Raw genomic sequence first — 23,979 nt, 5'->3', positions numbered from 1 at the left:
TTTGATGAACACAGAGAATTTTCTTCTATTATTCTTTGATACAAGGTTTCGGGTCCTGTTCCGGTTCCATCATCAGGCAAAACTAATAAACAGTTAACTGTGCCCATGACGTCATAATGCAATGAAAACGTGATACATGTGGACGTCATAATGGATACAGATAGCAGGGCTAATAGGAATACATGTTATTAGGAATATATAAGATCTTGTTTACTACACAATTATTGGATTAATTTAGAAACGTATAGATACTGATTTATTTAACTGCGGCATGGTAGCTCAGCGAGCTAGCAACATAAAACCAGCTTAAGTCTGGGCTTGGACAAACAGCCACACATACACATCCATGCACGTCGTCATATGAGCGAAATATTTTTAAGTACGACGTTAAACCCCATTTCACCTCACCTCACCTCACCTCACCTCGAGAATATCTCTCTTGGAGCAAATACCCGTGAGAAACCATTTGTAATTTCAATTTCTATCCAGTTCGAGCAACACTGCCATGAAATATATTTCTGGGAGTACATAACTGAAATACTGTTGCACTACACGTGGTCCTTTTTAGTAGTCTCACGGTGCCTGAACCACGTTATTTCCCGTTCCGCTCATAAATTCCAAGTCATATATTAAAATAAAAAGTTGTCCGCATTTCTTTAAGTAATGCAAAGAATAAACGATAACAAACAATTTCATATCATGATATATATATTGAATAAAACATGAAACTTCATATTTGGAGAGATGAATTATATTCAAAATGGATACTTAAAGTAGTTAACATGGACGAATACCATAATGACCAGGTGTATGACGCATTTTAACTGTGGTGAACCACGAGGGGTGAATGCAAAATGCTCTTTTGTGAAAAACACGACACTGTACATGTATACGTGGGAGGGGTCGCGTGACCACAGTTTCATGTGCCTAACCACCAATATGTGCACAGCATATACTGGTGATGAGACAAAAGCACGTTAACCATCTTTGAAAGATACACAATTCTCATGTCACGGCTTACAAATGTTGAATTAAATGTAATCCTGTAATTGGCCTGCTCCAGTCAACTGTGGCTGTTGCCCGTGCACATGCGAATCAGTGTTGCATGTAGGAAGATGGTTGTGGCGTAGCGTGATGGTTTAGGAAGCTCCGGGCACGTGCGTTCGCGTATTCTCGTAATTCGTGGGAGGCTCCATGCACCGTGATATGTCAAGTCGATGTCCCGGAGCTGGTACTGTTCATGGCCCAGGCCTCTAATTCCAATATGACAATGTAACACCACACGCAGCTGATTTTGACATGACATATCCTGCAAAATGCGGGCATTGAAATGATGGCAATGGGGACAACCTGACCTCAATCCCATCGATCACGTGTAAGATGCTCTTGAAAGAAAGCTTCTTGCCTTGAGACGTCAACCAAAGAATGTTCAAGACCTGGGCGCCACGTTGGTACAGCAAGAGCCAAGGTTGCCTAATGCTGTTTTCACGGGTGTAAGAGAATTTACGTTATTGCTAGTTCCTGTGATATAAAAAGTGACCTTAACGTGCAATTGTAGCCTGCGGAGGGAGCATCATGATGCCTTGTACTGTTTGATTGTACGCTCATTACGTCCATAAACCAGATTTATCCACTAACAACAAACTTTGTTCTATATGAGTATGCTTGGGACAACCCGTGAAGATCCGGGTTAGAATAGGTCTTCAGCAACTCATGCTTGCCACAAAAGGGGACTATGCTTGTCGTAAGAGGCAACTAACGGGATCGGGTGGTCAGGCTCGCTGACTTGGTTGACACATGTCATCGGTTCCCAATTGAGCAGATCGATGCTCATGCTGTTGATCGCTGGATTGTCTGGAACACTCGATTATTTACAGACCGCCGCCATATAGCTGGAATATTGCTGAGTGCGGCGTAAAACTAAACTCACTAACTCACTCATGCTTGGGACATAAAGTACCACATGTGACGTTTCACTCTTTGTTTTGTATGTTATGTGAGACAGGAAATGAAACAGATGTATGTTTAATGCCGTATAGATTGATTATGTCGTCTCACCTTAGGCAAGTGTGTTTGTTCAAAATTGCCTCTGTTCACCCTGCAGAAAATGGGTACCCGGTGGAAAAAGGCAAGTGACTATAACCTTCTAGCGCCTAACAGGCATCGTTGGTTATCCGGGGTAATAATGTGCAGTGTGATTGATTGTTAGCGCTATGAGCATACCTAGTGTGGAGTTTGGCGTTACATAAATGGACACATTATCATTATGTCCAGATGCATTGGAAGGTGGCATGCGTTCTCTGGGCATACCATAATAATATTGGACCTCCGTGCCTTTTGCAAGTTCGTCTTGACTGTACATCAAGTCGTTTTATTTGACGATGCACGAACTCAGATCGCCAAGAAAAATGTTCCACAAGTAAATGCGATGGTGTGTGGCTGTCATTTACTCCGTCAGAGAAGTTCCTATCCTTGGATATATTCCTTTGTTTGAAGCAGTCTTGTAGACCTTTTGGCCAGACATAGTCGCAGACAACGTCGACCAAGATATTAACGACTTCGCATGTTCAAGTTCAAATCTGACATGTGCCCCAAATACTGATTCCGCCGTGAATACAATATCTCAGTGGGTTATTGTTTTCCCAAGTACGTAGAGTGTTTTGTACAGCATTGCAATTACTTGTATCGCTGTCCTGACATTGGTCCGAAACCTGCTAACTATTTGCGGTCAATATTGGCAAACCCGGTTCCATCGCCAGTGTACATACTCACAAAAACATTGCGGATACCGCCAAGATACGTTTGTGAAGTATGTAGTCTGCCCATCCTGCAAATCCATATACCTGTAAGATAACTGTTTCAAACACAAGAAACTCTGCCAGTTCAAGAATTGTCCAAATTGTCCACAACGTTCCTGACACAGTCTTCAAACTACATCAAAATCAGTGGAGCGCACATTGTATTTCGCCGATTCACATTTAAACTCGGCTAGTATCCTTTTTAACATATGTTATATTTGGGATTACACTTTCTTAGTAAAGTACAGATTCTAGTACTTTTGCTGGGTTGAGTCCCATCCGGGATTCGAACCCACACCCTCAGAGTCAGGCACCTAATCGTCAGCACACAAAGTCTGCCGCCTAACCTGCTCAGCCACCGCGACTTCCACAAAAAATGGAAGTCGGACAACTGGTAGTACAGACTGCGGACTTTGTAGTATCCTATTCTGAATATTTATGCGAATGTATTGAGTCCTGCGGACTATGGCAGAGAAGTGTTTTGTTTTTAATGTTCTTTTCCTGTAGTTTGCAAGGTCATGTCACATGTAGTTGAATCTTGCTTCACTCTTCCTCATTGATCCTTTTTAATGAATGTGAAATGTCTACTCTAGGCACTGGGACACAGAAACAGCAGTTATTCAGTACTCGGAACTAATGTTCCGAAAATGAAAGTTAAATCGTGACATTATGACATACGTCAACAAAGTAAGTCAGTCTGACCAATGTTATTTACCTCTAACAAAACCATGGGTCTCTGATAACGATCATTTCCAACGCGTTCCTTCACGGGGCGTGCACTTTGGCGTTCGAATGGATGAAAAAATATAAAAGATGTTTCTTGATACCGACCGCAAACAATGCAGGCATGGATCGGATGTATATGCAACTACATAATCATATTGCACAAAGAATGTAAATTAATATACGATTGATTAACTGATAGCAGACGATTTGCAAATTATTACATAGCCGCTTCATGCACGAAAACCCGTAAAGGTCCGGGTTAGAATGAGTCTTCGGCAACCCATATTTGTCGTAAGAGGCGACTAACGGGATCGGGTAGTCAGGCTTGCTGACTTGGTTGACACATATCATGGTATCCCAATTGCGTAGCTCGATGCTCATGCTGTTGGTCACTAGATAGTTTTGTCCAGGACCGGTTTTACAGACCACCGCCATATAGCTGGAATAGTGTTGAGTCAGGAAAAGAAACAAACAAACATGTAAGAAATATAGCATATGTTTGTGAACTTCTTCTGTGTCTTCCATTTCGGTTATAAAAACCTTCATTGTAGATAGCGTCGGTTTTAGATTAACCATACAAATAAACATTCATCTCGTCATTATTTATTTAACCTGGAAAAAGATGTTGATGTGACCATAAATTGATATCGATCGAGATAAATGTTTAATGTTAGATTCCTCATTTACGTTAATCAATCTGTGATTTGACATCGGTGGAGATCAATTCTTGTATCCGTCTAATGATTTTGGAATCCTTTTAATATCAACACACAACAGCAGCGCCAATATTCATTGTGGATAATCTGTTCAGATTTCAATGTCTAGTGAGTAAGGTTCTATTCCGCTTTTAGTACTATTCCTGTAGTATATCATGGTGAGGGAAATAAAACATGGGTTATATACACTGTACACCATGTTGGGAATCGAACCCGGGTCTTCGGTGTAAAGGGCGAACGCTTCAACCATTGACCCGCGAAAATTTCTAACTTTTAACATTATATATAATTTAAACCATGGCGGGTCAGATTGGTGTGGATGAAGTTCTGAAACGATGCAGGTGTTTGACGCTCACCACGTTCTATACATCTTCGAGCACGGATACCGGTCCTGACGAACTTAAAACACAATATTAACGATTCGAAGCCACAATCGTAGGTTTCTGGAAGGTGTAAAGGGCTCATGTCGGTTGCTAGAAACGTTGTTCCACTACAATGCTGGACCAGATGTAAGTATACTACTTGATATTTCAATTAATGATCTTGAAATCACCATTTTCTCAGAAAAAGAAACTGTTTTTTACGCCGCAGTCAGCAATATTCCAATTATATAGCGGTGGTCTGTGAATAGCCGAGTCTAGACCAGACAATCTCGTGTTCAACATCATGAGCACCAAATTAAGCAATTGGGATACAGTGACGTGTGATCATGTCAGCAAGCCTGACCACCCGATCCCGTCAGTCGTCTCTTACGACAAGCATGGGATAAGAGTGAGTGAGTTAAAATTTAACGTCACCTCGGCAATATTTCAGCCATATAGTGACGAGAAATGTTTTACATAAACAATATATTTAAGTTGCTAAATAATCAGTCATCGAAAGACTGTAAAATAACTAGAGTATCACAGATGGAGTCTAAAACTAGCATGAACATGTAAAACTATTTTATTTACGAAGACAATACAATATAAAAACAGCCTATTGATCGCCAACAACTGAAGGTAGATCACCATACTAGGAACCATGGGGACTTACATTACTTTTGCTACCTGCATGGACCCTAGTTGGATTTACACCATCCCCTCAGTCATTGGCGACAGAAGAGAAAATCTAGCCACAAATTAAAAGCACACATACGATTAAAAACGTGGCAAGCCTAAATTTACTCTAAATGTGTTGGGACTTACGTACCCTCTCAGGAGGAAAATAATATTACAATACTTCAAGCCCCTTTGAGGGTACAGCCACTAACAATCGAAGTTGATAATCTAAACTACCAATTATAAAACCATATCTATTTACAAAACATGTATCACAATTCATTTAACAAATCTATTTCTTTTAAAAAATCAATGATTAAATGATAATTACCATTATTAAAAAGGTCCTTTACTGTTTTGACATTGAAATATTTATCCCTCATGATGGAGAATTCAAAACAGTCAAGCAGGATATGCTTGACCGTGGTTCTCTCATCACAAGGGATACAAAACGGAGGATCCTCGCCTTTCAATAGATATACATGAGTATATCTTGTGTGGCCAATACGACATCGTCGTATGATGACCTTTCAAATCTGGACTGACAACCCAAGTAGGTGTAACCAATATAAGGTTTTATTTCATGTAATTTATTAATACCTACTTGAGTGTCCCACTTCGTCTGCATCAGATCACGGATGTAAGTTCTAATGCTAGCTTTGTAATCAGAGTATGGGATAAGAAGTGGTGTCACAGATTTGTTGAGTGCTGCCTTGGCAGCAAGATCGGCCAGTGTATTCCCAGAAATAACAACGTGGCTGGGTAACCAACAGAGGTCGATGTCATATTGGCCAGTTGAAAGATCATTATATAATTCAATAATTTCTAATAAAAGTGGATGTTTACAAAAAAGATGTTTAATAGCCTGAAGGCAAAAAAGAGAGTCGGAAAATATTATATATTGTTTATATTTAAGGTGTCTATTTATATATTTAAGAGCTGTAAGTATTGCGTTTGCTTCTGCTGTGAAAATTGAACTGTCATTGGGTAATCTGGAAGAAATTGTTTTGGACCCAATGACAATGGCACAAGCCACTGCGCCATCATCCTTGGACCCATCTGTATATAAGGATTTATATGTATTATATTTATTTTTTAATTGATTATTTTTTTGTTTATATTGTAAGTCATTAGTTTCTGATTTTTTAAACGATGTTAATGCTAGGTCGACTTGTGGTCTAACCAGTTGCCAAGGAGGAGAAGAAAGAAGTCGGGAAGGAGCTATAGTTTCCAGCTCAATGCCGGCAGCAGCAATAAATGGCTTAATTCTGTGCCCAAGAGGCGGAACAAGAGAAGGTTTCTTGTTGTACAAATCCTCATAAAGAGGATTAAAGATACAGTGAAATGCAGGATTAGACTCGTTAGAATATAGTTTGGTAATATATTGTAATGAGATACGGCGTTGGGTAAGAGATAATTCATCTGCCTCGACGTAGAGACTGTCAACAGGAGAAGTTCTAAAGGATCCAAGACAAAGTCTTAGACCTTGGTGATGGACAGAATCTAATAGTTTTAAGTTGCTTTTGCAGGCTCCACCGTATACGATGGAGCCATAATCAAGTTTCGAGCGGGCCAATAATCGATATAGATGTAGGAGAGTGGCTTGATCTCCTCCCCACTTAGAATTTGAAACAACTTTCAACAAGTCAAGTGCCTTCAGGCATTTAGTTTTAAGGGATTTAATATGCTGCAGAAACGTTAAATGGGAGTCAAAAATTAAAACCAAGAGCTTGGCCTCCTTAACAACTTTGATGGGAGTGCCATTGAGAAAGAGTTCCGGGTCTTTATGCGGTTTACATTTTCTACAAAAATGTATACAATTAGTTTTGGATTTAGAAAATTTAAAACCGTTTTCAAGACACCATTTGTTTATCTCGTTTAAACACATCTGCATTTGCCGTTCAATAGTATGCATATTTTTGCCACGACAAGAAATATTAAAATCATCCACAAAAAGTGATCCATCAATTGAATCGTTTAAAACCTTGGATAAAGTGTTGATCTTAATGCTAAACAATGTTACAGACAAAATACTGCCTTGTGGGACACCCTGATCCTGATTAATATGGTCAGACAGGGTAGAACCCACTCGGACTTGAAATTGTCTGTCTGATAAAAACTGTGAAATAAAAAGAGGTAAACGACCCCTCAAACCAAATTCATGTAAATCCTTTAAAATGCCATGCTTTCAGGTGGTGTCGTACGCTTTCTCGAGATCAAGAATATCGATACGGCATGTTGTTTATTTACTAGTGCATTTTTCACAAAGGATTTTAGTCGTACCAAATGATCAATGGTACTGCGATTTTTCCTGTAACCGCATTGAATATTGGTTATAAGGTTATTGGTTTCAAGATACCATGTTAATCTATTATTCACCATTCTTTCCATGGTTTTACAGACACAACTTGTTAAAGAGATTGGTCTGTAATTTGATGGATCAGTATGATCCCGGCCAGGTTTTGGAATAGGGACTACAATGGCATTACGCCAGCATGGGCTAAGAAACTGTGTGTAATATCAATAATAACCTACTTGCTTTAACGAATCACATATCCCTAGTGAATTACAGTAATAACGTGCTCTAAATTTGTCAACGTGTCTTCATTCCCACGAAACTTAGTTTAGTGGTTCAATCGTTCGCCCTTTACACCAAAAGACACTTATGAATAAATCAATGAAAGTAAGAGAGACCACTCGACTTTTTACTGCAGATGCTTATTTCACCATTACATGTTCATCAGTGATGTGTTGTAAATTGTAGGAAATACACGTTTTTACTTACAGTGGAGGTTCTTGTTAGCAGTCCGAATCAATAGCACAACTAGTTATTACCGTATTGAGCTGTCAATAAATTATATCAATCAATTAAATACCCGTGTCACTGGAGTACAAGGCAACTCGTTAATATGATTTGACAGTTAATGTAATAAAGGCGTTCAGGAAAGCCGTTGTCGGGACTAATCCATACTCTGTTCATGTTTTGACTTTATCGCGATGGTTACAAGCTAAACATGTTTACTCCATTAGATATTGGACAGTTGCCATTCACGGCCCTTGATGTGTACACCCACTTTTTTGTTAACCTAGTAAATCAATTATATTCTCTATATCTACATGTAAACCAAAACACAGTGTCACTCCAGTATTTCTTGCCCTATGGTACCAGAATGAGAAAAAGCCGTGCATTTCAGGCTATATCTGGTGACTTCGTACTTTTGTTTCTCATATGGATGGAATCGTCCTCAGGTATGGAGACTTATACTCAGTATCATTATTTAAGTGTCACCTAGGTATGTGGGAGTATCAAACATATACCAACAGGCATCTACAAGTCTGGTGTCTATGTTACCAGTTTTTGCTCTATCTCTGATCTATGTGGAAATCATAGTTACTTGTTCTCGCCACGAATAGCTGGTACATTGTTGGTGTGGAGTAAAGAATATGCATTCAGTCATTGTCTGTATAAAATGGTTTACTCTCGATGCAACCGAACTGCACTCATGATACCATTGAGTGAGTGAGTTAATATTTAACGTCACATCGACAATGTATCAGCAATATCGTGACGAGAACAAATTTGACGTTTATGTAGAATATGTGTAGTTTATAAAACCTGTGGTCAAAGGAGAGTAAAACAACTAGACTATCACAGTTCAAATAAAAAAACTAGCATGTGAAGTTAAATCTAATAGCACTATTTGGACAATACATGATGTAACAACAGGTTATAGATCGCCAACAACTGAAGGTAGATCACCATACTAGGGACCATGGGGACTTACAGTACTTTTGCTACCTGCGTGGACCTTAGCTGGATTTACACCATCCCTTCAGCGGCTGGCGACTGTAGGAAAATTGAGCCGAAATTTAAAATAACAAAAATACTACGTTTAAACAATTGGTAAGTTTAAATTTTACCTCAAACGTTTTGGGACTAACGTACCCTCTCATGGGGACAATAATTTTACGATACTTTACCCACCTTTGAGGATACAGCCACTAACAATCGCAGTTGCTTATTTATACTACCATTTACAAGATGACATTTATTTATTTACAAAACATATTGTTCAAAATTTATCTAATAATTATATGTATATCTTTGAAAACAAAAACAATTATGAAATCATAATTTACATTATAAAAAAGATCCTTAATTGCTTCTCGTGATAATATATGACTATTGCTGAGTGCGGCGTAAACAACAAACCAATTTTATTTCTTATGTGTGACCCCTCACTACACAAGAACAAGTCGTATATTCATATGAGGGTCATAAAATGTAACGGAACGTAACTTGCATCCTAATCATACTATATTTGCAAAACACTGTCTAAGGTCTTTGCTTTGACCTTGATCTGTGCATAAGTTTCTTTTATATCGTATGACCAGAAATTATTGAGAATTTTAGGAATATGTTTAATTGGATTTCTAGTATAACAACCTTGACCACCTATCAAGTGCTTGGTTTCATTCAAGAGAGACAACTCCGTTAATCCTTTTTCATTAGTTTGTGAAGAGTTATCCCCCTTTGTTTACTTGCTAGCAGACGACATTTTCAGTGATCCTCAGTATGGATGATTAAGAGAAGAGGAAGTTGATTTTAGAGTATTATAACAAGGACATCAGATCAGCTAAAGTGATTTCAAGTAGAACAGGCATCCCTTTGTCCACTGTTTATCGTGGATATGGCATTGAGCACCAGGGAGGCGCAGGTAGGCCAAAAAATTGGCTGTCGGTGACAGCAGGCGGCTTGGTGTCCTTGTTTCTAAAAACAAACGAAGGACTTTAGAAAACTTAAGGCTGGATATGATTGATAGAGGAACTGTGGCTGTCTGTAAGGAGACAATTAGAACTGAACTGCATGCAATGGGTTGGCAGAAAAGTCGGGGAATTCCATCATCGATCATGAAACCTGAACAAAAGGAACGAAGGTTGAACTGGTGTTTACAGCATAGAAATTTTAATTGGGACAATGTGATTTTCTGAGATGAAAGGTCTGTGTGGCTGTTTCCTAATACACTGAAATTCTTGACCAAACAAACTGAAAAACCTTTGTATCAGCGTCCAAAGTACAGTCCGAAATTTAACGTGTGGGGGTGGCATAACTGTGTTAGGGGCAACGCCCCTCTTTGTATTTGAAGGGAATATGAACAGTGAGCGGTACACAGATATTCTCGAGGGACATTTACTTTCATCAGCTCACGTGTTCTATGGACATTTTGGGATTTTCCAGCAGGACAACGACCCAAAACATCGTTCAAAGCATTCACAGGCCTTGTTTCGGACCCAAACTATGACACTATTAGATTAGCCAAGCTATAGCCCTGACCTAGATCCAATAGAAAATGTTTGGGGACTTATGAAGGAAAGTCTTAATAAGAAAAATCTGACAAATATTGCTGAAATGAAAGAAGAGATGGTCCGATATTGGGACAGTATGGACCACGACTTTCTAACTTCTTTGATCAGTAGTATGCCCCGCCGCATTGAAGCCTGCATTGCTGCCCATGGTGACTTGACAAAATAGTAACTGTTCACCTGCCTTTGAATCTGGAGTTATGTTCTTCTAATATTCACATTTAATACGTGAGTAATGAGTGAACAAAAATTTAAAAAAATACAATCTTAAATTCTCAATAATTTCTGGTTGTACTGTAACTTATTCTAATGTTTTCAATTATTCACACATGACGCCAAGGGTTCAAACTAAACACTGAATGGTCACACAAGTGTCAGCTCACAATCTATTGGAAACAGTACCAGCTTGAATATCAGGACACAATGTGTTAGGAAGATTGAAATGGGAGTGTCCGTAAAAACAGCCCTCGACTAAATATAAATTAAACAATCCAAATCTGTGACTGTTGATTATGACGGAAAGTCATCCAATACTACACTGATCATATTTTATATGATATACTCTGAGGGCATACCATTATCCAAGAGGTACCAAAATGACAGATCGTTTTTCATTTTCTGCAGTTTTGTTAGAAATATTATACCCCAATGTTTTATGATGACTAATATCTCGTTAACCACATTACTCACACATGTGAAATTTTGGATATGACTTTGCTAAAGATTCCTTCAAAATAAAATGGAAGCTTTTCAAACATTGGACATCGAGAATACAGGTAGTCTACGTACTGTTTTATCTACCCTCGTACAAGAAATTGACTGGTCATCAATTATGCATCTTCATCAGTGGCGCGTCAAATTCACACGCACATTATCATTTGAAAACGATTCGTGCATAAAGGAACGGTCGAAGCTAACCTTGGACAAACTCTTCACACTGACTGCAATTAATTCTCTGACTCCATTATTCCGCCAAATAAGTTATCTATCTCGTTTGTGAGAACTAATCATCAAGCATGACCATTTGTAACTGAATAGTTCGAGACTTCTGGGATGGAATCCGCCAGTAAGCACAAGACAATCTGTCTGCTGGTCAATATTCAAACCACTTATATATACTGTCTCAAAAAAGAAACGCACGTGTGAATTGTAATTTATCAACGCACTTTAATCCAAGTCAAACTAAAAAAATATTTGTTTTGACAGCAAATTATATTGAATGCAGGTTTAAACGCGTACTCAGTCGCCAAAACAGATCACTTGATAAAAACCATAACCCTAAACACGTCATTATCCGAAATGCATGGATCTTTCACGTGAAAATGGACCCCAATTGGTGAAACTGTGTTCTGAGGTGCGGTTTATAAAGAAATGACACAATGGTATATCTAGTCGCATTTTTGATCTTACACGGAGACTATCGAAATGCCAAGATTGGTAGCTTCAGATCGAAATATTGCAATTGGCCGTCTAGAGGCCATGTCCACCATAGCACTATTTCACGATTTTGGGGTCTTTACCAACAACTTTGATCCACCTGGGACCGTCCGAGAAGTGGTAGGCCAAGGGTTACCACTGGGGCACAGGATCGTCACATCCGGTTGTTCTATCTGCGCAACAGGACAGTGGCAGCAACTGAAACTGCAAGAAATGTCACAGGACTACAGAATGTTTCTCCGCAGACTATTAGAAATCGCCTACGACAGAGTGGACTTCGTTGATGTATACTACGACGTCATCACCGCCTTGCTCGTATTCGTTGGTGCAGGAACGTTCAAAGATGGAATTGGAGACACTGGCAAAGAATTTGGTTCAGTGACCAGTCCCGTTTCATGCTGCAATGACATGATGGTAGAACCAGTGTGTACCGACGTCGAAATGAGCGTAACGCCCGTAACTGTGTCGCGCAGGTTGACAGATTTGGAGGAGGAAGTGTGATGTTGTGATGATAACCAAAGAACTGACTTAGTGCATGTAGAGGGGAATCTAACCGCCATTCGTTACAGAGATGAAATCCTGCAACCTCACCTCCTTCCCGTTTTCGACCCACAGAGACATGTTTTCCAGCAGGATAACGCCAGACCACGTACAGCACGAATGACAATGAACTTATACACCAACCAGAACATAACTGTGTTTCCCTGGCCCTCTAAATTCCCAGATTTAAACCCAATCGAACACCTATGGGATTATCTCGATCGACGGTTACGACGACGTCATCCACGAGCCCAGACGCTTCACCAACTACGGCAAGCATTGCAGGATTAATGGGCTAGAGTACCCAGGGCTCGGATCCAAACACTTATTTTCTCTATGCCCAGGAGATGCCAAGCAGTGCCCCAAGCAAACGGAGGTCACAACCGGTACTGACGTTAAAGCCGGCGTCCATGAGTGCAGTGTTGACGTTGTGGTGACATGACCTTACATTCATTTGGTGCAGCTTCCCAATGACCCTCATCATGCAAAATTTGGTATCTGTGTGGATTATATTTCCTTTGTTGTTGTCATTCAAAATACAGAAATTTTGTTCCTAGATTGACCTTCGTGCGTTTCTCTTTTGAGAGAGTGTACATGTAATTGATAGTTTCTCTCACTGAAGGTGTACGTTTGAGCCTTGATACAGTAACCTATGGTTCATCCTTTAAAGAAATATTCATTTAGCATATACCCAAGTCCGCTTGTTAAAACGAGAGAAATACTTTCATTTCATTGTGCATCTTGGAGTCGATTAACTAAACTTTTACAATCTTGTTCTTTGAAAACAGTATTTAAAGGAAGTTTGTGCATCATGGGTTGGTACTTTATGCTGTACTGGGAAGATGGGTATTTGCATTTAATCTCAGGGTGAAATAAGTCCAGTGACGCTTGCAATGCTTTTAAGACGCTTGTAGCCCCCTCCCTCTCTGCCAATCTTAATCTAAGAAGCATTAAATGATATGTTTTATATCATGCTGGTTTAGGATCAAATTACACCAAGGTATGAGAAGTTCCCATTCGAATATTTACTAGTGTATGTAGTATTGTATTAAAAAATAATACAGATGTATGTCGTACTTGTGTATGTAGTATTGTACCTGGAAATAATACGGATGTATATATTATTGTACTGAGAAATAAGAATGATGTATGTAGTATTGTACTGAAAGTAAAACTGATGTATGGAGAATCTCACTCGAGTGATGCCACAATAGCACATTAAATAATGGGCTATTGTGGCATCACTCGGGTCATGTCGTTATTGTGATCGCATAAGGATAGCTTTGTGATATAATGGTATTGTTTGGATGATATCTCCGCTTGTTCTCAGAAGAGCGATATCACTGGTAGAACCTATTTTTGGGTGATAAATGTAGTTAAAACACATAACACGGATGTATGTAGGGTTGTACACAGACATAAGACAGGTGTATGTTGTATTGCAGTGAGACAAAAGACTGGTGTATAAAGTATTGCATTTAGCCTTCAGCACACATGTAGTCAATCTAGGAAGTTATAATAGTGGTTCTTGGTAATATGAAAATACGTTATCAATTCCTGACACAGTCTCAGTATATATACACCGGGGAACATGACATAAGTACTATTGAACATGGGAATGGAAATGCGATGGTGGAAATGGTGTTTTACGTGTCTATCAACAGCTAAGGGCATATCGCATTTACATTACAAGCAAGTACTTTAGTAAACCCATGTGAACAGACTGGTACTTGCACAATATGAATGGCACTCTAAGAATGGTCCCTAGAGCATTGCATCCCAAACTTACACCTTAAGCTGGAGTGACTTCGAGTGATATAGGTTGTCTGTCACCGGATCATGGCTAAGTGTTTGCTACCCGCCGAATAGAGGATTCGAGCCCGCAACGTCATGATTGTAAGGAAATGGAAATGGATGGAATTATAAGACAATAACATTGATGACTGAACGGCGTCACAATTTTTTTCTCCAATTTCTGCTCACGCGGCAAATCCCTATTTTGCAGTACAGAAGCTGATATTGTGACTTACACGAATGATGCGTTTCGATACTTTCAAACTAAATACAAACTAATTATTCAAACCTTCCGTTTGTTAACCGGTTAAATGTTTGAATTTCCCTTCTGGTTCAGCAAGGAGGTCATATTTCACATTTCTAAGCTAACAAATGTTGCCATTTCAAGACTAACATATTGAAACACATTAAACCTATAACGTCATATATAATGATTTATTTCAAGATTTTGGGCAACACGTGTTTTCAAAAGAAACGTAAAATACACCATCAAAGAAACATAAAATTCCCCATCAAGGCTATCTCTTCACAATTTAATATACTAATATCAATCTAGTACTATAAAAACTCCACAGTAAACTTTGTGGAGCACCGTATTAACAAACTTAAATAACATCATCAAAAACATTAAAAGAGTTACTTCCAGATTTTAAGACCACCTGAAACTAAGTGTAATTAACGTGGTCAAAGAAATTAAAAGGGTCCCTGTTACTTCAAGAGTTTGGAGTACCACATAAACCTAAATGGCATCGTCACAGAAAGTGCTTTGCTCACTTTCCCAACAAAGCTTAAATCTAATAAAAGTGTCGCTGCCTATGCAATCACAATGCAAAGATAAGTAACCGTGTCATGTTGATCATATGATGTCCATGAGACAAATGTTGGAAGACAGAACGGACATGAATTCCTTCCTGAATTCTGGAAATCTGTCATATGTCTTGGGCAATTCAAACAGACAGGAGCATGTGTCTGCTAGTGGTCGCCGTGCTAGGCCAGTTACATTTACGAAAGTAACGTCAATCTTCTTGCATACTATCAAGTCAGAACCAGTACAAAATCTGAGATATCGCATCGGCTGTTTCCTGTCCAGTTCGCGCAAAAATCTACGAAGGTGATTTGCCACTGTTGTCTCGAGTGACATTGTCTCCGGAAATTTCAGTAACTTCATCACCAACTTGCGCGTTGGCAGCATATCCCTGTACAGTGAATCGAAAAGGTCTTTGCTTATCCCAAGAGGCCGCAGAGATGGCTGCCAACAATTTACGACAAACATTCTGGCTTGAGTTATTTCTTTATGCGCAATTTCAAGAAGGATACTGTTCAGGTTTTCTTGTGTTGGCAATATTTTCACTTCATGATGGTTAAGCACATCCAGTAGATCATCGTTGTCAACAGAATGTATATCAGCTAATGCTGCGGTTAGAACTTGAGAATCATTTTCTGTGATTTGGACAGAAATTCATTTTTCCGATCCCGGGATGACCTTCCATAGAAAAGCTGGTGATATCTGAATAGGGAAATAACCGCATGCTTTCCAGCCAAACACAATTATATTGGCAACAGACTGCCATTCTTCAAAGCCGTAGTCGTGCCTAATGTAAGGCACTTTGAATGCGTTTCCGAGAGTGCACTGTTGATAAAACTCATCCCAGAATTCAGACAAGGCATCCCGAGTAACACCCCCTCCGTCCTCTGCCAACTCAGGTTGACCATTTGTGTTGATCATCTGAATGGACACAAGATCCTTGCATGGGTTAACACACTTGAAGTTATCAATGCGTTCCTTAAGAACCTGTCCCCTGTGTAGTTTTATTTTGTGTTCCTTTGTAGGTGATTTATCACGTTTTGGTACGATTCTATACCTGCTAAATCCATAGCTGTTGATAGCAGATCAGAATGCATTGGTGACCGATCTGGGTCAAATGGAGCCTCTGGTGCACTTTCAGATTCGTAAAAAAGACATGTCTGGGAGGGAACCATCATTCTCAAAAGAATGTCCGACAGTAGCGTTGCTGGATCGTTGTTCTGGTGACGATTGTACATGTGACAGGCGTCTTCTGGTTCTAGATCTTGTGTCCATAACAGGGAGATCATCTTCTTGAGGTGTTGATAAATCTACCGGAGTCGGTACTGATTCCCTTCAGGAGCTTCGTACTTTGTTCAGTGTTTATCGTGTTTTGAAAAATATTACAAATGGATATGACATTGAACACCAAGGAGGCGCAGGTAGGCCCAGGAAATTGAATGTCAGTGACAGGAGGCGGCTTGGTATTCTTGTTTCTAAAAACAAACGAAGGACTTTAGAAAACTTAAGTCTGGATATGATTGATAGAGGAACTGTGGCTGTCTGTAAGGAGACAACTAGAACTGAGCTGCATGCAATGGGTTGGCAGAAATGTCAAGGAATTCCATCATCAATCATGAAACCTGAACAAAAGGAGCGAAGGTTGAACTGTGCTTACAGCATAGAAATTTTAACTGAGACAATGTGATTTTCTGAGATGAAAGTTCTGTGTGGCTGTTTCCTAATACACTGAAATTCTGGACCAAACAAACTGAAAAACCTTTGTATCAGCGTCCAAAGTACAGTCCGAAATTTAACGTGTGGGGTGGCATATCTGTGTTAGGGGCAACGCCCCTCTTTGTATTTGAAGGGAATATGAACAGTGAGCGGTACACAGATTTTCTCGAGGGACATTTACTTCCATGTGCTCACGTGTTCTATGGAAATGTTTGGATTTTCCAGCAGGACAACGACCCAAAACATCGTTCACAGGCCTTGTTTCGGACCCAAAATATGACATTATTAGATTGGCCAAGCTATAGCCCTGACCTAAATCCAATAGAAAATGTTTGGGGACTTATGAAGGAAAGTATCAATAAGAAAAATCTGACAAATATTGCTGAAATGAAAGAAGAGATGGTCCGATATTGGGACAGCATGGACCACGATTTTCTAACTTCTTTGATCAGTAGTATGCCCCGCCGCATTGAAGCCTGCATTGCTGCCCATGGTGACTTGACAAATCCTAACTTCCTGTCTTTGAATCTGAAGTTATGTTCTGCTAATATTCACATTTAATACGTGAGTAATGAGGAAAAAAAAAATAAATACAATCTTAAATTCTCAATAAATTCTGGTTGTACTGTACATATTAGACAGACAGAGGTAGCTTCCGTTCTAAAAAGAGAAATGGACTAACTATCGCCAACAACTGAAGGTTGATATATATTGTATTGTTGTTTAGTTAAGGTGTTTCAAATTTTAACACTAGTTTTACCGTGATTTTTTTAGTTATTTTATTGTGCTTTGTTTTTATTCATTTATAACATTACAACTTTCTTGGTCACCATATGGCTGAAATACTGCCGATGTGACTATAAATGTTAACTCACTCACTCTCTCTCAAAATTGGATTTCAAATTAGGACAATACGGTAAAGAAATGGACTATAGATCGCCAACAACCGAAGGTAGATATATATTGTATTGTTCTTTAGAGACATATATGTTTATCGTTACGTACTGTTATTAAGATAAATTCAGTGATAATCTAGTGATTTCACTGTATTTATTGCATCTGAGTTGGCTTTTACTGATATATAGATTTTATACTCACGACAGGGGTTAGATAGAACTAACATGGCTTTAACTCAGTCACTCATAGGGGCGGTGGGGTAGCCTAGTGGTTAAAGCGTTGGCTCGTCACGCCGAAGACCCGGGTTCGAATCCCCACATGGGTACAATGAGTGAAACCCATTTCTGGTGTCCCCCGCCGTGATGTTGCTGGAATATTGCTAAAAGCGGCGTAAAACCAAACTCAGTCAGTCAGTCAGTCACTCATATACCTCGGACAACCAAATTCAGCTACGTCATTTGCGTATTCGTTTCTCAAGCGCCGCTGTTTCGTGGTCGGGTAACTGCCCAGACCATACAAAACCGTTTACGAACTGACCATCTGCGTGCCCGACGTCCTTGTGTCGGGCCGATTCTGACAAAGGTAAACTGTAACGAACGTCTACGCTGAGCATATTGCACTTGCATATGGCTGAGTGTCCTGAAAATGCGGATATTGACGTTATGGAGTGGCCATTGAGATCACCTGACCTCCACCCCTTTGGATACGTATGGGGTGTTTTCTAAAGATGTCTTCGTGCTTTGAGAGCTGGGCGCCTTGATGGTACAAGAATGGCGCAGGTTGACTAATGCTGTGTTCACTGTGTTAGGCAGTCAGTAACACAACATTGCTTGCTATTGTGAATGCGAGAGGTGGCCACACGTAGTAGTGAACATATTACTGGTTCCTGTGAAATCAAGAAGTGACCCCAACCATATCTTAATGTCTAAGTCTGTTTTAGTGTACGGTCATTAATCCATTAAAAAGATTTATAAAACAGCAACTCACTTTGTTCTATATGGTTTGTTTGGGACATAAAGTAACACATGTGGTTTCCTTCTTTTTGGTGGGTTTAGTACATGTACCCCTACTTCTTCCCCTACACCACTGTTGATACTAATCTCCCTGATTTTGTTTTATTTTAGGTTCCACAAATCTTGCACTCCTTCGCCCGGCAACAGCAAGTCATGACGCTGGTCCCACGGGACCGGATAAAGCTGTGGATGGGCTCAATATCACAATCATGGACATCCCGAATGGTCTGTTCTGTACCTTCGTGGAGACACTTTCTATTTCAGGATGGTGGCAGGTGGATCTTCAGGCGACTGTCAGAGTAGGCAGTGTCAGGATCACTCCTGCCGGATATGCATGTATGTTATTTTCATGATATGACTGCAATATTGCAATAATAGAATCTTTTGAAAACAGAAAGCGAGCCACTGTGCCAGAGAGTTTGGTATTCATCGCTAAACATGAGATTGTCTCACCTCGGTACTGTCATATTGTTGTTTTCTTCAAACTTTGCGAATATTGTGTGTTTAAGCGTTTGCCTCCCGTGAGTTATTGGGTTCAGATTCCTGTGGTGATTCATTCTTCCAAAATTGCTAAGACTCCGTAAAACCATTCTCACACACTGTCTGTTTCTCTGTCATTTGTAATGGGTCTTTATGGGTAATTGTATCGTTCTCAAAATGTTCAAATCCGCTTTTATTCCGTACGTTTTATTATAGACAGATATAACAAATTCATCGTCAAATTCACATTAACAACCTTTTCGCAGATGGATTACCAAAAGACTTTCAACTAGTCATATACCCCGATCCAAAGTGTCCACCAAATCCACGGCTTTGCTTTGGGTACACTGGAATGTTCCAAATGGGTGTGGCTAAAACAGTCGCCTGCTCGACTCCAGTGAGAGGACGTTTTGTTCGTCTAATGCAGAAAGACCCAATGTTCTTATGTGAAATCGAAGTATATGAATTCGAAAACCAATCACAAGGTAAGCATTTGTTAACACAGTTCTTAATATACTTTCCTAACCCACTAATAAATGTCATGTCTCATTTTTTGCAGCTATTTACTTATTTCATTTAGACATTATTCAGACTTTCATCTTAATCTAACACATCACAGTAATGTTCATTAATAAGTTGTAATAATGCACAAAAATGGACACGGTTGATTCTCAGCACGGCTGTCTTCGTTAAACAGGCCAGGACATGACCGTGGGGTTTGACTATCCTTAACATTAAAATTGTTTCATCCATGCAGGATCCTTTTTGTGTCGTTTAGTTATTGCTTTATTGGAAGAAATTGAAGTAATAGATACATTGTGATTAGAAAATATAAGAATAGTAAATAGTAAGTGTATCCTAAATTTAGATTGAATAGACAATTTGAAATGCATTGTTTAAAATTATCCTTTAACTGTACAACTGGATGAAGTCACAATATGAAATAATGCAGACCTGACTTAAAATGAAACTCACTCACTCACCAAATCAAAAGAAGCAGAGATAATTATTATGAGGCAACAAAGATAAATTATTTTCAGACCAGTCAAGTTTCAAGTTTCATCAATTTCTGGTCATCATTTCATATTTTGTTTGCTGAGACTTCCCCAAATCTTCCCCAAGGGTTTATTATCCCCCAAATCTCTTTATTTGCTCAAACTGGCAAATACTCTACACGACTATTGGTATTCTCTGTACATCACTGCAAGTCAAAAGAATAATTATAACGTACTACACTTTTAGTGTCATCTGTTGTATATACTCTTGTATGTAATATCCATCTAGTGCTATTTGTAAATCATTATTAAAAAACCTCACTTAAATACTACCATGCTCCACAAATGCTGTTATGTATTGTTATATATGTTACTGTATATCTTTATTTTGTTATACTTGAAAATGGGAAAAATGACCTATATTTAAAAAAAAAAGAAGCAGTCACATGTGACGGATGTGATACTGCTAAAGCTTCATAAACATACATTAGCTTGCACATTCTCATACTTGCTATAGACACTTTGCTTTATCATGTTAATGTAATATCGTTGTGTTTTCAGGAGTCATATTTATCCAGACACCTGAAATGAAGATCGATCTGACAGTGCCTGTTGAGATGGAGACCAGGTCCTCTATGGACTGTGCAACACTCTGCCTGCAACTTGGTTCCTGTCCTGCTTTCAATTTTCGAAGAGAATCCCGATTGTGTGAGATCTCCTCTAGCGGAAACAGCAGTGGACTGACTACGGGAAACCCAGCATGGGATGTCTATGAGCAGGATTTGTGCTTGGATATCTAACATATCAAACAAACGTACTTTGTCAAACATAACATTCTGTTTATCAACGTGTTGCGCGAGGGTATCCATTATTACATGGTGGTATGTTTACATTAATGGTTTTCCTGTTGCCTTTAAACAGTATGGGATAAAAAGCGTTCGTTTTGCAGGATGTTGACGGATGGGAGACAAAACGTCGTTGTCGTTTGTGAGGCGACGGCATTGGCCGACGCCACGACTAGCCGACAGTTCGTCCACCTGACCTGGGTCCGTCAACCTGACTGATCGTGTTAGTCAGGTTGTATAGATAATGAGTAAGTGAATGAGTTTAGCTTTACGCCGGTTTTTTTTTTTTATTTGTGCTAATGTTTGTCACTGGTGCCGTCGATGGGACAGAAGAAGGTTCATTTTCGACAACATCCTGTGTCATCACTATCTGTTATTGATTCATAAACACGTGGTCACAATGAACAGCCAATGAGTGTCAGCTGGGGCACTAGACAATAGTCCTTGTAGAATTATTTCAGTCCACTGTAGTTGTTTCAATTCGGATTGCATGAATTAGGACTTCTTACGCTTTTCATTCAAAGTGAATTCTTTTTTTAATATAAATGTTGGAATGAAACTTACCGAAGTGTTTGACATCAGTATCCCATGCATGGATGCCACTTGACTGGATGACTGCCTTCACCCTTATCCTTATGCCACCAGTGAGCCTACAGATACGTTCCCGAGGCGACTGCCACCACTCCTCGTCCAATGGTGACTCCAATTATCCTCATTTTGTACAGGAGGGACATGTGCCTGAACACGACGACCAATAATTACCAGATCTGCTCGATGATATTCTGATCAGGGCTCCATGCGGGCCTAGCGTTGTGGTCAGTGAATATGGATCAGTAAGCGAATGGGTGGTTATAACACTGAGCCACAACAGCATGACCAAGAATGTCCATGATGCAGCATTAAGATTTCCCCGTTACAGTAACCCATGTCTACTTACAGTCTTGGGATATACATCCCAACACCGTACCTAAACCTCCGCCAAAAGGAACAGTAGGATGAATGTTTCTCGGCATATAACCAGTCTTAATGCGCCTTCAAACTCTAAGACGACCAACCGTAACATGAAGCAGGAACCTGCGTTCGTTTGACCAATGGATCCTTCTGTGGATGTGAAGATTCTAGTATCGTCGAACAAAGGCACCACTGCAGAGTTGCCTTTGATGTTCATGAGTCAGATTTGGACGCCTGATGATCCTTCGGACGTCAAACCAAGAGCCTTGAGATGGTTACACACGGTCCTGGTTGATAAACGTCTGTCGTCCTGAGTTGCTTCAAATCATCATGGTTCAAGGTTTTTATTCTTAAAACCTACCAACGGTGATAGAAGAGCATACATTTACAAACATCAGTACTGGAAGGAACACGAACGACATGAGATGTAACGACATTTTGGTTTAAGAATACACTTTATTATTGCAACAAATTTAGACAGCTTCTTTAAAATGGACACATTATTTTAGCTGAGATGGTTCTTAATTTTGTACAGGTTAGGAACATAATAATAATGTGGACTGATTAACTTCGATCTAGGTTCTGTAAAGACTGAAGAGGTAATGTAATTCGTCAGCAATTACTGACCACATAGTACATTATACCAACAACCGCTCTCCAAGAAAGTAATGATTTGAGGTTTCTAAATGTCAGTAACGGGTATGATAGTGCAGGTGGAAGCAACAGATAATTATCAAAAGATGGCATATGTTTTAACATTCTATAATAGTTTAGTTTTTGTACTGTTTTCAACTATACCGGGTTTAACAAATACTATTGATCTGTTAATGTTCTTTCGATCGTTGCAACTGGCCATCGTTTATCGTACATTCTTGCATTCTTAATTACATGTGTTAATCCACAGTTATCTAAAAATCTTTATCAACTCATCAAAGATCCCCAAACAGTCACAACTCCCTCTGATTGTACTGCAGACTTAACGTGTCAACGCTTCTATCCATCTAAGCCAATGTGATGTTAACTGGCTTCCCCATAACACTGCAATCTTAATCCCAATTGTAGTGTATAGTCACTTCCTCACACTTGTACGATCTTGACAAAAAAGAAACGCATAAGCCATTTTAGAAGAATTTATTGCGTTAGTTCAAGAGCAATTATTTCATGTAAAAAGATGAAAATTCACACGACTATAGACAAAGAGTTCGCCAACACAACCGCAGCCTTTATTGTTGTGTTTCTGTTTACTTGTGTCCACAAGATGGCGTCAAAGTCAGTACTTTATATGGCCACCAGTGGCAGAAATTTCTGCTCGGCACCGTCTCGGCACAGACTTAATAATTCTTCCCCACTTTTCCCGCAATGCGATGGCCAGTTGTGGAAATGTCTGAGGCGTGTTTTGACATTGACTTTACACGTCGATTGAGTTCATCCCATAGGTGTTCTATCGGGTTTTAGATCAGGTGATCAGGAAGGCCATAGCAAGACATTGACGTTAGAATTGGCAAGGTAGCGACAGCGACGCGTGCTGTATGTGAAGTAGCGTTGTCATGCTGGAAAACTCCCTCTATCGGTCCATAATCGGAAGCATGTGACGCGCTAGGAATTCGTTGATGTACCGATTTGCTGTCAAATGTCCGTAATTTAAGTGGTAACTCTTGGACGCCCGCTTCTCGGACAATCTTGGGTGGAATTGGTCTGCAGGAAACGATCCCAAAGGCGAGATACGTCGAAATGTTGGGCAACTGCAGACTTCGACTCGCCAGCTTCAAGGCGGCCTTTGTTTTGATTGGCGGCACTCGTGGTTTGATGATTTCCTCTTTTCCAGGCAAACCCGAATAACAAAATTAAACACAAAGTTTGCG

General features: G+C 39.6%; 1 protein-coding gene across 2 annotated transcripts in view; it reads left to right on the top strand.

Moving 5' to 3' along the window:
* The first annotated feature begins 8,422 nt into the window (after positions 1 to 8,422).
* Positions 8,423 to 23,979, top strand: part of LOC124266849 — a 38,277-nt gene continuing 22,720 nt past the window's right edge. The window contains exons 1-4 of one of the 2 annotated variants that reach the window (XM_046701662.1): positions 8,423 to 8,529; positions 18,958 to 19,182; positions 19,593 to 19,811; positions 20,883 to 21,233. In XM_046701662.1, the coding sequence (XP_046557618.1) occupies positions 8,451 to 8,529; positions 18,958 to 19,182; positions 19,593 to 19,811; positions 20,883 to 21,121 (762 nt within the window). In that variant the 5' untranslated portion in view covers positions 8,423 to 8,450 and the 3' untranslated portion in view covers positions 21,122 to 21,233. Of the gene's footprint in view, positions 8,530 to 18,957; positions 19,183 to 19,592; positions 19,812 to 20,882; positions 21,234 to 23,979 lie in introns of those variants that run through there. The other variant, XM_046701661.1, reaches the window with a different exon arrangement.

Source organism: Haliotis rubra, unplaced genomic scaffold (assembly GCF_003918875.1).
Source record: "Haliotis rubra isolate DU_JTF1 unplaced genomic scaffold, ASM391887v1 Scf1282, whole genome shotgun sequence".
Taxonomy (NCBI): domain Eukaryota; kingdom Metazoa; phylum Mollusca; class Gastropoda; order Lepetellida; family Haliotidae; genus Haliotis; species Haliotis rubra.
The sequence above is the reverse complement of the archived record's forward strand: the minus strand, read 5'-3'. Positions and strand labels throughout refer to the sequence as shown.